At 42.7% G+C, this 16813-nt stretch overlaps 1 protein-coding gene across 1 annotated transcript in view; it reads right to left on the reverse strand.

The window, feature by feature from the left end:
* Nucleotides 1-466: 466 nt before the first annotated feature.
* The window catches only part of LOC148593866 (uncharacterized), a 95498-nt gene continuing 79151 nt past the window's right edge, over nt 467-16813 (reverse strand). The window contains exon 25 of the mRNA XM_088529180.1: nt 467-478. Within this exon, the coding sequence (XP_088385306.1) occupies nt 467-478 (12 nt within the window). The remainder of the gene's footprint in view (nt 479-16813) is intronic.

A 16813-nucleotide genomic window follows, 5' to 3' on the forward strand; every position in this document is an offset into this window, starting at 1 on the left:
AAATTTGGTAAGAGATGAATCCCCTTGTGTTTCAGCTGATTCTCAAATGTTAGAAGGACTGTGGGCAGCTGGACTCATCTCTTAATAGGAATACCAAATACTGTGGTAACTATAGGCCCGACTCTGGCAGTACCGGATTCACAAACAGTCTGTTGATTCTAGGTCTGATGGCCTTCCAAACAGTGAATCGAGTTCACAAATAGTGTGATCAGCTAGAGACCTGACTCTGGCAGTATCGGGTTCACAAACAGTCTGTCTATTGTTTGGTCTGATCGCTCACAAAACAAGTAGTTAAGTTCACGAATAGCATAATTTATTCCAATGCAACTTTTACAAACAGGTTTCGGCTGCCAGTACAGGATATTCTCTACTACAGTGAGGGGTTCTTAGCTAGCTCTAATGTACAAATGCGCAATCATCACTCACCCAGAAGACGGGAGAGGGATCTCGATTTCGAGGAGTCTCCTCAGGTGGCATCCTGACCCGAGAGGAGGAAAGGGGTTCAGCCCGTCAACTGATCCAGAAGTTACGATGGAGTCTTCCCTCTCTCCTCTTCCTTCTTCCTTCTTTCTTCTTCCTCCTTCCTCCTTCCCTCTTCCTTCTTTCTCCTTTCCTTCTTCCCCAGTTCCCTCTTCCTACTATATCCCTCCTTAGTTCATCTTTTATATACTTTCTTTCACATTTAGGTGGAGCTTGAGGGACTCTAGTTATACTTACTTTTGTTATTGATTGGTTTAAAAAGTCTCTTGAGCTAATCAAAAATCTAGAGAGCATGCTCAGTGAGGAGCAATCATTCCTTGGAAGCAGGTCAGTTTTGGGATGGGGTTGTGTATTGGTATTATGATGAGATTAGAATGAGGAAAACCTTGAGCAAAGTCCATTGGAAGGGACTGATCTGCCACCCTTGTTGGCCCAGCACCAAACATCTTATCATACTAGGTGGCTTATTACTTCTGCAGCGAGTACAACAGAGTTTAGCCACGGTATCACAGTATTTCACACGGTATCAGTTTGGCCACGGTATTTTCATGGTATCTTCTTCTTCATGGTCCCATGGTCCTTGAGCAGAGACAAACATTGGAGCTCACAGAGGGGCTGTCTCATAGCTTGCTGGACAGATCCTTATGGGTCTAAGGACTGTGGCCAGTGGCAGTTCTTCCAGATATTCTTCTGCATCCAGCTGTCAGAGTTGCTTAGAAAAGGAGATCCTGAGCTGAATTCTCCTGCATGGCTACATCCCTGTTGGCAAGCAGCCAGACTAGTAATGCAGCATATCGCCATGTTTATTTGAAGGTCCTGCTTCTGCATGCAAAAAAACTGACTGCTCCTGTAATGAGCCTTTCCACTACTTGTACAATTAACTGTCAGTAATGAATGGGGAGAAAAAAAAATCCACAAGGGAAAAGACACCAGTGAGAACATCACCCACCTCAGCTCATTGAATAGCTCATGTTTTTGCTGCCTACCTACTCTGAGATGCTGCCAGGGTGGGTTTCCTCAAGAGCAGAAGCAGAAAGACAATGGGGATGAGCAGATGCTGCTTCCTACGACATAGCTGAGGTCACTAGTCCTGCTCTGTGAATGATGCTGCGTTTCGTTTTGTCTGTCAGCCAGGCAGCTGTGGTCCTGCATTCTAGTCACTACATGAACAGCTGGGTAGGTACCACATATTTGTGTCTGCTTGGGCTGGTCAAAAGCCATCTCAGCCCAGCAGTGTACATGAATAATATGAGTTCATCACCTTCAGAGCAATGATGTTTCATCAGCAGCCTGGAGCTGCTTTATCTGGCTCCCATCTCTGAGAGGTGAAAGGATTTCCACCTAACTCTGAGCGAGGACAGTGCCCAGGAGCACTGCCTGAAGCATTGTTCAACCTTGTACAAAAAAAAAAAAAATGCAAAAAGCCTCAGGCCCCAGGCAAATTTTGACTGCATAGCCCATTTGGATGAAGGTCTCTAGTACTGTCAGAAGGATACAAAGCTGTGGTTCACACAGCAGAAAATCACTGTTGGCTTTAAGATGCACCAGTTGATCTGGCTGAGGGGATGCTGATTTTTCAGTTACCAGTGTGGTAGGATTGCGAAGGAATTGCCAGGGCAGAAACACTTTTGAGCAGCACAAAAAAAATAGGTGACAAGAAAGCAAGCAAAACACTGCAGTGAGTGTCTCACAGAGTCCTGGCCAAGCTGAGAGGCCGAAGCCTCTGGTTCACTTGTTTTTGGGTCTGCAGTGTTGTCTTTAGCTTAGAGAATATTCGTCCTTTGCAATCACTTTTGCCCCTGAGCATTCACAGAATAATTTCCCCATTCCAGGCCCTAATTTCAGCATGAAGGCAGATTCACCAGAAGGCCCTGGGTGTGCTGGTAGCAGCCACCCCTCCTCAGCAGTGCTCGGTGACTCCATCACAGCTCTCAGACAGAATATCCCCAGCAGGTTTCACATTCTCATTACAGAATGTATGCTTGAAGTCATAGAAAAGGTTGTGATCATAATGACATTCACAAATCTGAACTGAAATTCATGAGCTGATAGAAATGTATCTCCAAGGCTGTCAGGACATATTACCCTCTGGGAGGGGTGACACTTCACACTGACCCATTTGATCTGAAATGTGCTAAAAGAGGTGGGCTCACCAGAAGGAAATTGTGTGTTTTGGAGTCTGGCACTTCCTGCTTCAATGTCTTTCCATGACGTGTAGCCTTTTGCACATCACTCCATCTAACAGGGACAGAAACTTATATCCTTGTCCTATGGTGCTCCCAGAGTGCTGGAGTGCCCAATGAGGAAGTTATTTCACTGATGGCATCCATTCATCTACCTCCAGTCACTGTGATTCATGGGTAGGTAGAACGAGTCCCCTTGAACAGAATATTTTTTGCAAAACTATTCTGCCACTTTGCTCATCTTTTGCCCTTCTTCATAGAGACCATATGATACCATTTGTCCTCAACCTCTGGGACTTGCTGTTTTCCTGAGGACAGGGTTGAGAGGAAAGCAGGAAATAAGTATGCAAAGGAGATTCTTAATGTCTCTGGCCTCTTCCCTGGCTGTTTGTCTTCCTAAAGAAGGAAGACCTAGTTTTGGGAGACCTTACTGAATTCTGACCATGGACAGCCTGAAATTCATAAATATATTCAGGAAACACAAATCTGGTGCTTCCAAACAAAGCTGTGACTTGTCAGCTGCTGGAAGCACCATATGCAGGCTCCGTCCATGATGGAAAGAGGCACTGCAAGAAACTATGTAAACCCTGATTCTGACCAGGCCTTCAGCAATATTATGGGAATCATGGGTTATCTTGTTGTAGTTTGGGAAATATGGATACTGGTTTAAGAAAAAATGTGTCATTATTCATGTCAGGCTCTTCTGTCCATGTTCTTTTCCTACATAAAGCCGTCTGAGGTCTCTCTCTCTCTTTCCCTTTTTTCCTGTCTACATTCTATCTTTTGCCCCATGTAAATATTGATGCCGAGGAATGCCAGCCACTCTTGTTTGCTGAACAGATCCAGTCTGGACAGAGAGTGGTTCAGCCACTTTCCTTTTCACCTTGCTCTCCTTTTAGTGCCTCTGCCTCCTATACTAATCATTCTGGGGAAATGGGCGCAAACTGACAGTTGATGGGACCTGGATGTAATTTTTCAGCTCCCAAAAGGTCATAAAAAAAGAAACCATATAAGCCGGTAGGATCATGAGAGATGCTAGCTGTGAAAATACCAGACCAAAACCATAGCTAGTGTCAAGGTAATTGAAGTCATTAATGGCACAACCCAGGATGAATATGTCATACCCAACAGTTCTCTTTTCTGAAACTCAGACCTCATGGTCTCTTCCGCCTGCATCTGCATAAGGAACAGGAATTGGCAACCGAAAGGAGAAACAAGTTTGGGAGATGAGCAGGGTGCAGGAGAAAAGCACCAAAAAGCACCAAAGCAACATCCCAGTATTTCAAGAGTGTACCGAAGGCTCACACTGTAAGAACACTACTGACCCTGCCTTGGGTGACTCGTGGGAGGATTATGAGGCTAGAACGAAGGGCCTGTGTTTGTCTGTGTCAAAGTGCCTACTGCTGTAATAACTGAGGGCTATTTGTTACTGCATCATGAGCTACATGAAAAGCCTGATAAATGTGCATCACATGCTGAATACTTATAGCTGTTCGATTTGGCTCTTGGAGGGGCTGAGCACTCATCACTCTGGAGGACCAGCTACTGCTTACACACACAAACTGGAGTTTGAATTAAACTTGGGCTATAGACAGGCAGAAAGCCACTCAGCCCATGTTCAAAGACTGGGAGTAGCGGTACATTGCAGGAAAACACAAATATATTTCACCCATAGCACGTGGAATATATCCATGGCAACATCAGATTCAACCAGACGCCTCCATGGAGAAAATTAGGTCTTGCTAAAATCTATTCAAGGGGTGAGACTCAATGGCAATGGCCTCTAGCATACGTTTCATGCAGCTCAGCTAGAAACATAACACCCTCCAAAAGGTCATAGTGATATCTGTCTTGTATCCAGCAAAAATGTTTGCATGATGTCCATAATATATGAATTTAAGCAAGCGACTCACAGATGTGCTTGATATGGACTACTTTTTTGTTCAGTAAAGTCAATGGCAAAATTCCTGTCTGTTACCTAATAAAAGTAGAGTTGGAATGATCATGAACTCTTTATTTCCCACCCTTCCCTTAAGATATTAAATTACTTACAATCAGGAAATGACTGTTATATCTACATACAGTCTATGAGGCCTGCAAAATTTCCTGTCCCTGAAAGTCAAAATTATCTTACTGATAATTTGGGCCTGGCATTTGGAGTTGTCAAGTATCTGCAAGCCCAAAGCAAACCTCATCTGTTCAGCACTCCATTAATCTGCTATTTACTCTCCCCTTCTATAAATGAAAAAAAAATCAAGGGAGTTAGTAGCAATATAATTTTTCAACATACAGTGTGGATTAGAGTTCAGAAAGAAAACAGAAAGGAAGGGGAGCAAAAGGTTATTTAAAATTGTGTCATGTGTCATTTTTCTCTCACTATCAAATCTGGCAGGAAACAAAGTCCACTGTAATCTGAAGTGATTGTTATGGTGAAAACATTTATAAGACACAATGAATATAAATGGCTCCATTTTTTTCTCGAGTGAAGCAGCAGGAAAATTCAGTTAAAAGTAGTTCCTTAGGGGCTTTGACAATAAACCTCCTATTAAGGAACTACTGAGCCAAATGTGTAGGGCTCCTAGGAAGGACCACTAGTTCTGCAGCCCAGAACTAGAGAGGATTCCTTATACAATGTTGCGATTAAAATCGCTTACCAAGGCCCTGATATCACTGTTTATGTCTCTGGAAGAGCCAACAAAGCTAAGATTAATGAGCTATCTGCTCTTGCTGCAGCCCAAACCAAGCCATAGAGTTCAGAACTTGCTATTGGGCACTTCACAGACAGGTGAGAAATTTTTTTTTTTTTTTCTTGTTGACATCGTGAATGTGGGGGTCAGCTGGTTCCTCTGGGAGACACCTTCAGGGAAACGCGGCTCGATCATGATCCTCGTTCCTCCAGACTGATGTCTGGACTGAAGGGCCGAACCCTGGTTCAAATCCCGATGATCCAAGGACACAGGCTCTTCCTTTTGACCTAAAACAGAGCAGCTGCCAGCAACATCGGCTGTTCCTCTGGCATTGCAGTCCTTCCATTCAGTTAAAAACGGCCATGATCAGTCTCCTTCTCAAAGCTGAACTCCTCATGTGTCAATGAAAAGTGATGTATCCGGATGGACGAAAGAAATGTATGGATAAAAGCAATGCTTCATTGCTTATCGTTATTACCAGATGTTAATTTTGGCTGGGTATATAGTGTGGTGCCATAAAAAAAAACAGGATTGCAGGGTTCCCGGTGTCACTGTACTCAGTAACGGCTGCAGGCGTCCTGCTACCCTGGGTATGGAAGGTTCTGCCTTGTTTTTCTCTCTCACCTGGAATTTCAAACCAGCTATTTCCAGCTCTTCTACTTCCCAAAAGAAGACTTTTATTCCGTAATCTCTAATGCATTCTTAGGATAAGCACAGATGCAAACCCTGCTAGCAAAGCCAAAGGAGACTGAAGACCTGGCAGTGAGGACTTAGAAGAGGATCTGGTGTGATTTCCAAAAACAAGGACTTGAACAACTTTGAAATGGGGGACAGGGAAGGAAGACACAAGCAACCTGTCTTGTCTCTGCTTCTGGAATTGTCACCACTTGAGAGTGGCACCAGGATCGTGATTTGAGCTGGGCTGAGGAAACCAAAGCACATTAATTGGCAATAATCTTCTCCCGATTTCCCAAAACACTGGCTATCACCACAATGACTTAATTAATTGTTAACATCTACATAATTAAGCAGTAACACAAATGATTCCCTTTTGGTGTTGATGAAAATAATAACATTTTGCTGCTTTGTTTCACAGCATTAATCTGTTTTGAAATATACATTGATTTTATTTTGATTAAGACTAAACCTAGTTTCCACTCTGCAATAAACCTCTCTGATTTGAGCAAATTGCTGTTGGCATTTACATGATGATAATAAGCTCAGAAGCTGTCTGATCAGCTGCTTTCTTACTGTGTGTCATTTGTTTACTTCTTAGTCCTCTATAATTAAGATGTTGTACTTTGGAATATTTAATTATGGCCTCCTTTTTACTTTGCTTTATGATTCACATTTTCCTCATCACCATTATTATCCGTGAACCACTCAGTACCTCTGCAACCACCAAGCAGGTTCGTTCTCAAATGCTCATTTCACACTTGTGCAGCTGGTAGTGCTTCAGACAACCCGGTGGGCTGCCTTCCCCAAGGAAAACTCACATCTCAGTTTGGATTGTAAAGATATTACCTCCCCCAAATAAGTAAAAATCGCATTTTCATTTGACACGGGTTCCCAGTACATCCCTAACCTCTTTGGAAAAAAACCAGCTAATCAGTGGGAGCTCAGTACAAAATTACTTCAAAAATACCTTGTAATTATTTCTCTTGAGCTCCTCCTGTCCCTGTGCCAGCCTCCCTGGCTCTCCCAAGCTCAGTCCACCCCATGCTGAAGAGGAGACATTCCTGGCTGTCCTAGGCAGGAGCTTGACTCTGTTGAACTTGACAGAGGTGGGTGCCTGAATTCACATCGTGGTTCTGCCACCAACACAGGACCACAGTCACCATATTGCAGTATTTCATTAGAACTGGCTGAATGTTTTTAGGGCAAAGCACATATCTGGAATCGCTGAGATATTTTTTCCTCTGAATGTTGAACTCTTCATTTGAATTATTCAGAACATTCAGTTCTGGTATTTTCTAAATGACATTTCTTTTTGTTTGAGACTACTTCTTTCTTTTCATTCAATGTTTATTTTGTTTTTTCTTAGAGATGAAACACATCATCTTCAGCAAATCTGTTTTCAGATTTTCCATTTCAAATGATCACAAAAGATCTGTTTTTCTTTTAAAATAGAAGACAACTTACTTGAAAATTTCAGAGCAGCCCAGGATTCAAATAAGATGGTCCACAAAATTTAACCAAAATTTTTATGATACTCCTGTGGCAATTTTTTTTCAATCATTCTTTATCAAGATAATATTCCTGTAATCATAAGCCAAACTATCCAACAAATATTTTATTTCTGATTCAAGAAATATTTGAAGATCCTGGGATGGAAGTATTGTGGGTCTCATCCTGGTGGGATGTAAAGAATAAGGTTTTACGTCCTACTGACTTTATTTCAAGAATTAAATAAAGCATTTCTCATCTTAAAACCTGGTTGCCTCTCTGTGCTCATGTGCAGCAACACAACGGGAAGAATGTAATGGCTGTAGGAAAACAGCCCTGAGCTCATGAAGTGAAGTTCAGTGTCATACAAGAGAGAAGGGCAGTTTTAAAGGCAATGTCCGAAAGACACTTGACAAGGACTGTACTCACTCCTCAGGCATTCGAAACTGACCTAGCGCGGGCATCTGGATGCACGTTGGAGAGGTCATCTGCAAGTCAAGAAGACTACAGTCTTTGCCAAGTCTCCCAAATTTTAAGAGCCTGGATTGTGGTCACATATAAGTGGACAATATCCATTGGCATCATTACAACATCTCTTTCCACCAGCGGATGACTTGACCAGAGAATTCTGGACAATATGTTTTACCCCCAAAAGCAGGAAACCTGAAAAAACATGCACAGATAACATAAACTACATATCTATATGAATGGGACAGGAAAAGAAGGGTGATTTTTTTACAACATCATTTTTTTTTTCATCATATAGTCTCATCACTAGATTTGAGACAGATCTGCAATCAAACTGGCATCATATTCTCTCTATTTGAAAGTGGAAACTGAGGTACAACACAACACAGTCACGTGCTCAGCACTGGAACTGATATCCTGTCTCTCTTCCAAAGCAACATACAGTGAGCAGCACGCAGAGAGAGGAGGATTATCACTCACTTAAATGTGCCTACCATATCACTAGAAAGGATCTGAGAGACACTGTGATCAAAGTGAGCAGCAGAGAGACGAGCTGGTCATTGGAGCAGAAAGCCGAGCTCTATAATTTGAATCATTTATGGCCTGGGGCATACAGAAACAAGCTTAATGCATAGTGAGGGGCATCATAGAGAAAAAGAGGCTTTGAAAAATGCAAAGCATTTGCAAATGCAAACATTCAAGGAAATCTGAACCCTTCACTTCAAAGCATTTAATGTCCGTGTTAAAGGACTATTTCTAGAAAGGTTTCCGTTCTGTTGCCTGTTGTGCACAATCTTTGTTTAACTCAAATTCCCTCTCAGACACCATTTTTTTGATTTCATGCTTGAGCTCTGCTGCTGGTTCTGGGAGAAGAAGTGTTGTGTCTGTGAACAGATGATACCATGACGTACTGCTGAAGTTGTAGGGAGATACAAACACTGAAACCCTGTCAATACATCTGGAGACTGGTGCTCTTTGTACCAGCATGGTGTTCTTTAGAAATATGCAGCACTGCTTCCTGGAAAGTGCTGTTTCCTCTTGGATTTAGAGGATGTCCTAGCATAGCAACAGCACGGGTAGAGCAAGCTAAGGCATGCTTGCATTTATCTGTGTGGAGATACAACGAAAGAGGAAAAGCAGGAAGTAGGACTAATGTCACTTTCTAATTTCTCACTGCTTTCAGCACAATAATTTCATCAAAATTTCTTATCACCTTCAGCTTTGCTTTGAAACACAGTTTAAGAGCTCTCAAGATTTCAAAGCACTCTTGCTTTATTGATAAGCTCAAGAATCTATGTAAAATGACTTGCATTTAAAATAGTCCCTAATGTATGCATTGGCAATTGGAGCACAGCACTGGAACTGCAGTCCATCCCAGGTCTGGCCTCACTGCAAGAGCCATAGAGAGACACACGTTGCAGTCAGCCTAGACTAATTTTAATCTCTGTGGCTGTGGGGTCTAGTTCTGGTTCTTATTTCTTAAGCTCAAACCAGACTATGAAGTCTGAACCCTCTTAGTTTATAGCTCTGAAATCTGGATTGATGTTTTGCTTTCAGTAAGTCTCTGGTTTGTCCTTGAAAATTGTAGCTGATACAGTAGAGCAACATGACTTATAACCACAAGTTCATTTTTCAAGTACTTGGATAAAAAGTACTTTGCATTCACACAGATTTTTTATTATTAGCTGCAAAGAGGAGAAGCCTGCAACACCCTGGCCTGCTAGTGCTCTTATGGCAGCCCTCTGCTCTGTAGACAAAACCAAGAGTACTGACATTCCATCCCAGTTTCTCTACAGAAAGGAATGAAATGAGGTCTCGGTACAGAGGACAGGCACATTCCCAGCCTGCTGAAAGGATGAAGAACAGGATGGCTTTAAGTCTTTTAGCTGTCAGTATTTATCAAGCATTAGAGTGAGTGACAAGCAGATTTTGCTGATTTAATGAATAATTCTAGCTCGTTTGGACCATCTAATTCAAACTGTTAGAACTGAATCTGAACTGACTGCTGACTGTCCCTGCTTATCTTCGTCAATATGTTTAGATATAGGTCAATGCAGGTAATCCATATTCAGGGGATTCTTAAATGTAGCAAGGGTTTCTATTTATATATAAAGAGGCTCTTGCTCCCTTCATTACTATTTGGTATGTTTTTTCTTGAAAAAATATCTTTCCTTTCTTTTTCATTATGGGAATGATTTATACCATCTCTTAATTGTACCTGTAATAATATACATAAGAGCTATGCCTTCTTAAAGCTATCTTCTCAGTGAAATTGTTCATAAGGGAGGTGAATGAGCTCTGTGAGTATTGACTAGGCTTAAGACAATCCTATGAAAGATCCTAATTAGTATGGTTACAGATTGATCAGGAAAAAATGATAGAGGGGTTCAACAGCATCCAAGGAATGCTCTTTTACAACAGAAATGCTGCAAGTCCATAATTTCCTGCGCACACAAATGTAAAAGAACAAGTACAAGCTAAAGAAAATTTATAGACAGAGACACACTTTTCAATTTACAGAATAAAAGATATTTACACCTCATCAATCTTCCACAATGCAGAAAGGAAATATGATTGTCTCTGAAAAAAATGAAAGACCTTTGACAATTTTGCACATGAATCCCAGAGTGGCAGCACAAGCATCAAAGGCAGCGGCTGAGGCAGAGGTTTCAGAAAACCTGGGCAGAGTTCAGGAGACCCCCATAAATATTCTCCTTGTGGTTAGGTTCAGTGAACTTCATTGTATGTTATTTATGGCACCTGTTGATGAAATCTTACAGACATTGGCCACTGGTTTTGAGGATTCGGTTAGGATGTGAAATGTGCCAGACAGTTTGAAAGATGGTACATGTCTTTGAATACCCGTCTTTCAAATGCTAAACTTAAAAAAAAAAAAAAAGGGGGGGGGGCGGAGCTGGAAGCTTCCCTTACAGACCTATGTAACATCAGCTTTCAGAAAACACAGATCTGGATAATCAAATAGGCTAGCTGTGAGTTCATGGAAGAGAACAAAGAGATGAGAAACAGCCTATATGGATTTGTCAAAAGCAAATCATGTCAAACCAATCTAATTCCCAGCTATAATGGAGAAAAACCTTTGTGGACAGAGAAGAAACTGTCAGGGTCATAGATGTTGGTTTTAGAAAGTCTTTTGACACTGTTTCCCATGACACTTTCATGAGCCAGAAAAATATCATCTAGGTAAAAATACTACCAGGAAATCAAAAAACTAGTTAGAAAATTGTAGATGAAGCAATCATTGAGAGATTACTGCCAAAACAGACAAATTTTCTATATGGACTATACAAACTTCAGCCTTTTCATTAATGGACCTGATGATGAAGCAGAGATTACACTTTTCAGTCTGACCAACACTGTCATTTGGAAAGAACTAACAGTATTTTGGATGACTAGATTTACCAGTGATCTTTACAAATCAATGGCTGAGTTACAGGGGGTCCAAAAAAAAGTGATGCTAGTCAATAGGGATTAATATATCTGGGTAGGAAAAATCAGGTATACAGATTCAAAATGGAGAATAACTGGCTGAGGATCAGATCTGAGTGGATGTCTCTGAGGTTATCGTGGACCTGAAGCGCAGCAGGCATCAGCAATATCAGATTACTGAGAGAAGGCAAGACCCATTCCACAGACCAAAGTACAGTCTATGTGACCTTTCAAACTATCCTATGCCTAGTCAAGTAACTATCCTATTCTTATCTTCTACACTGTGAACACATAAGGTTAATCCTTAGCCATTCATCCTGTTCCTATATAAGACATGGTATTTCTTAACATTTTTTTATCCTCAACTTAGCAGTGGCAAATTTGGGGTTACACATATTGGACTTTCTAACACTTGCCTTTTGCTTTGTGCATCTATTCTGCTACCATGATAAAATTTGCACCAAGTTCCTCCCTACAGCTTCAAGCCACATGCCATAGCCTCAAAGTTTAGCAACCACTATTCTGTTCTGACATTCATACAGTGCTAAACGCATGGGTCAGATTGGTGGTGTCCTGGCAGAATTCCCAACCACGGTCTAACAAAAGGATGTGTCTTCCAATTCCAGCGAAAAATGAGGAGCGGCAGAGGACTGGCATCCTCGCGCTTCTGCCATAAGGAATGGCACAAAATCAACTTTGGAAAGAAAATAAGATGGTTGGAGAGGGGAGGGAAGGTTGAAATTATGGCAGATCCGTGGATCAAGCTATCCAATTATCTCATTAGTTTCTCTTTGCTACACACTTTCTCTTTGCTACCCACTTTAAGGACAGTATTCCTGAAAGGAGAAATATGGAACTGATTTGGAGAACTGAATTTAAAAGCTCATGAACTAAAACTTTACCTTGTTTGTTGCCATTTAAACAAGGAAAATGAGGCATTTGAGGCCAAGTGAACCTCTCCTGGCATCCCTGGGCTCCCCATGTGAGCGCAGGAAGACTGTGAATGCCTGAGCATGCGGAGCCCTCCCTGTCCCCCCCACAGTCAGGCTTTCATTGAATAAATCTGATTGAAGCTGCACAGGAGTGAAGCAGATGGTAGCTCTGACGTTAGGCAAAGATGCCTTAATCTCCATCTGTGCTGATATTTTCATGAACCTCCCTGCAAACTCCAGCCCCTTGATAGTCGCTAGCTCAGAGCTGGGGCGAGGGCCATGTGGGAGGTTTTGCAGGCGGCAGCCTGGCCAACGCGCTGGGAGCTCACACACATTGCCAACATGCTGTGGCATTTGTGGAGAAGCCTGCTGTTGATTCTGCAATTGTGCTATTGGGTTATCCACCTAATTAGCACCCTGCACACCAAGGTTTTTGCTGGGCTCGGGGCTTTGGGAGAGGGCTTCCCCAGCTCTGCTCCACTGGTGCTGAATGCACTGTGCATTGCTCCAACTAGGGAAGATTCAGAGCAATGTTGGGAGAAAACAGCCACTAGGACACTGTGAAGTGGGCAGGCAGTCAAATTAGAGAGGGATGAACTGCGGTGACTAATTCCAGGTACTACAGGAAGCCAGAAAGCTGCAGTATCCTGCAATTGTGTTAAAGTAGTGTCTCTCTTGTCCAGCATCCTTGTAACTATATGGTATTTGCTGTTTGAGTCTTTAGTAGCATCTACTAGGGCATTTATGAAGATTTTATCCCTCACTGAAGTCCTCCCATTAACACCGGCAACAACACTGTGTCTTTCACAACCAACAAATTAAAGCTTTGGTTCTTGGGAGACTAGAAGAAGGGGAGAACAGAGAAGTGAATAGAGAGGCAGAGCTCATGCATCAGCCAAGCTTGGGAAGCTGGGCTCAACAAAGCTTTCCCATAGTCTGTCCCAAAACCCAAGGTTGCCTGGGCTCCGCATTTGGCTGTGACTTTGGGGCTGAACATCTGAAATAGATTTGCAAGAAAGCTCTCCACCAGGTGCCAAAGGCATAGCAGGCATGAACACAGACTTGCGCGGGGGTATGGATGGAACTGTCATAGAATCATAGAATCATAGAATCATAGAATGCTTAGGGTTGGAAGGGACCTCTAGAGATCATCTAGTCCAACCCCCCTGCATACGCAGGGACACCTAAAGCACGTGGCACAGGACTGCATCCAAGCGGGTTTTGAAGATCTCCAGAGAAGGAGACTCCACAACCTCTCTGGGCAGCCTGTTCCAGTGCTCTGTCACCCTCACTGTTAAGAAATTTTTCCTTAAGTTCCTATGGAATTTTTGATGTTTCAGTTTCCGGCCATTTCCTCTAGTCCTATCAGTGGCCACCACTGAAAAGAGACCATCCCCGTCCTCTGCACTCCCTCTCTTGAGGTATTTATATACACTGATTAGATCCCCTCTCAGCCTTCTCTTCTCCAGGCTGAACAGGCCCAGCTCACTCAGCCTCTCCTCATAGGGCAGATGTTCCAGGCCCCTGATCATCCTTGTAGCCCTGCGCTGGACTCTCTCCAGCAGCTCCACATCCCTCTTGTACTGTGGAGCCCAGAACTGGACACAGTACTCCAGATGCGGCCTCACCAGGGCTGAGTAGAGGGGCAGGATCACCTCCCTCGACCTGCTAGAGATGCTCTTCTTAATGCAGCCCAGGATCCCATTGGCCTTCTTGGCCACGAGGGCACACTGCTGCCTCATGGTCAACTTGTCGTCCACCATGACACCCAGGTCTTTCTCCGCAGAGCTGCTCTCCACAAGCTCAGTCCCCAGCCTGTACTGGTGTCTGGGGTTATTCCTCCCCAGGTGCAGGACCTTGCACTTGGCCTTGTTGAATTGCATGAGGTTTTTCACCGCCCAGTTGTCCAGTCTGTCCAGGTCCCTCTGGATGGCAGCACAGCCCTCTGGGGTATCGGCTACTCCTCCCAGTTTGGTATCATCAGCAAACTTGCTGAGGGAGCACTCTGTGCCTTCATCCAGGTCATTGATGAATAAATTGAACAGGACTGGACCAAGGACTGACCCCTGGGGGACCCCACTAGCCACAGGCCTCCAACTAGACTCTGCACCGCTGATCACCACTCTCTGGGCCCTGCCATCCAGCCAGTTCCTAATCCATCTCACTGTCCACTCATCTATCCCACACTTCCGGAGCTTGCCCAGGAGGATGTTGTGAGGGACGGTGTCAAAAGCCTTGGTGAAGTCGAGATAGACGACATCCACCGCTCTCCCCTCGTCTATCCAGCCGGTCATTTCATCATAGAAGGCTATCAGGTTAGTCAGGCAAGATTTTCCCTTGGTCAAATAGCTCAGGACTGCAGCCTCGGCTGCTGGATACACAAAGCCTGTGACTCTGAGAAATACCAGGTCCTCTCAGCTTCTACTGACTTTGGTATGGATCCAGCATGCTCAGCATTTGGCAGAAAGTTGTTTAACTTCTTCAAGTGATATTTAGGGCAGTTCCAGCTTTACTGTCTCCTCCGAACATCCAGGGTATTTACCTCACTATCCTCCCTTGTGGAAATTTCACTAAAAAAAGCATCAGCACCAGTCACTATATGCCACACATTATGGTTCTTAATGAAGGACCAGTGTCCATGTAGTTAGGAGATAATAATGGATAATAATGTACAAGCACAGGACAACTCATCCAAGGAGTTTCTAACGGCCTATGGCGGTCTGTAAAATATCATGATCTGTGCAACAGACTTAAGATGCTTTCCATGTATGACTGACACCCAGATGAGCTACCACATGGGGACCCTTTTTGGGCAAGCATGGCAATTTACAGTCCAATTGGACTGTTCAGTATTCTCCCGGTTGGGGTTGTGGCTTTAAGGCAGTGCTTGAACTACTTATTTTTCAACTTCACAGAGCATCCTTGAAATGCTACTTGTGCCATCTTGTGTTTTCCCTGCTCTAAATCAATTCAAGTGTTTTGTTCTTTTTTTGTTTTGTTTCTATGTATCCACCTTACTCGAGCATAGACACAACACTGCATTTCTGTGCAGGCAAACCATTTTTAACCTTGCAGGAAGGCAAAGTTAGCTTGAAAAATGTATTAGGAGTTCTGGCATGCTGAGTTTTGTTTAAATAAGTCAAGAAAATACGAATTTTTGATAAAGACATCTCACATGATCTGCTAGTTACAATCAGCATCCATAACTCTTAACCACACAGATGCTGATTATCCTCAGAATATGTATCTTTGGCTAGGAGGCTTGAAGATATTAAAAAGCTCACCGTAAAGTGCTACCTCTATGAAAACTGAACATTTTATTCTGCTGCGAAAAGGAAACTGGTAACATTTGACCTGGATTCTGGAAGCAACTTTTTGCTTGGGAAGCCTGGGTTTGCCTTCTTTAGTTAAAATCCTTATTCAGGGTTAAATTTAGAAAGCCCAAAGGGAGTACAGAACATTTGCCTAGAAATAAACCAGGGCTCATGGGCTGGTTCAATTGTTACCCACAGCTAAATGTTTTCTAGCAACTCCTTCCAGACTATTTGTAGTTAAGTGCATTGATCACAGAATCAGTGAGCATATCCTGTTTTCCTTTAAACATATTAGTATGTTTAAATAAGAATATGTCAAGGAGCCAGGATGACACACACCCATGCTGTAGGGTAGCAGAAAGCTTATCCTGAAACGTCTTTGCTGTGAGGAGTCTGGCTGGTGCTCTCCATCACATCAAATTCTCTTGGCTCCCCATTTGATGAGTGACACTTCATAATCTAAGGAAGAATGTGAGGTGGCTAAAAATAGCAGTTCCCTGTGTGAGTTCTCAGGTGCCAGTCCACTTGTGATAAACATCACAGGATTTGTGAATGCTTTGACAGATACCTGATGGCTGGCTGAACACTTGCAAATAATGGCTAAGCTGATCACAAGAAATCAGAGTGCTTTATTTGAGGAGATTCCACAGAATTGTTTTTTACTATTAACTGACTAACTGAGTTTGCTTACTTTTTTTTTCCATTTATATAAATAGGGATGCTTTCAGGTGTCCCAGGTGTTAAACATACATCATCATGGTCAGTCGTCACAAAGGGAATGCAATTTTGTATTGCTCATGTAAAACCAGCTTTAGAAATAACACAGCAAACAGAAAAAAAAATGAATAATGGGGAGTCAATGGAAAGAATAAAAAGTATAAATAATGTATAAGAAAATACAAACCAGCAAACCCATCATAGCGTGAAAAGCACCTGAGAAGAAGGGGTAGAAAGTAGTAGATTCTAATTTTCAACTGTAGTATATTAATTCTTGAGATTTTCCTTGTATTAATTATAGCATTTAGATAGCATTGGTATCATTGTAATTAGACTAGTAATAGTTTGTTGTATTTTGGTTACATTGTTCAAACTCTACATTAGACCAACAATGGCTTTACATGCAAGGTATGTTCCTC

Source organism: Tinamus guttatus, unplaced genomic scaffold (genome assembly GCF_059628265.1).
Source record: "Tinamus guttatus ecotype Peru unplaced genomic scaffold, ASM5962826v1 Tinamus_guttatus_pri_ptg000326l, whole genome shotgun sequence".
Classification (NCBI taxonomy): domain Eukaryota; kingdom Metazoa; phylum Chordata; class Aves; order Tinamiformes; family Tinamidae; genus Tinamus; species Tinamus guttatus.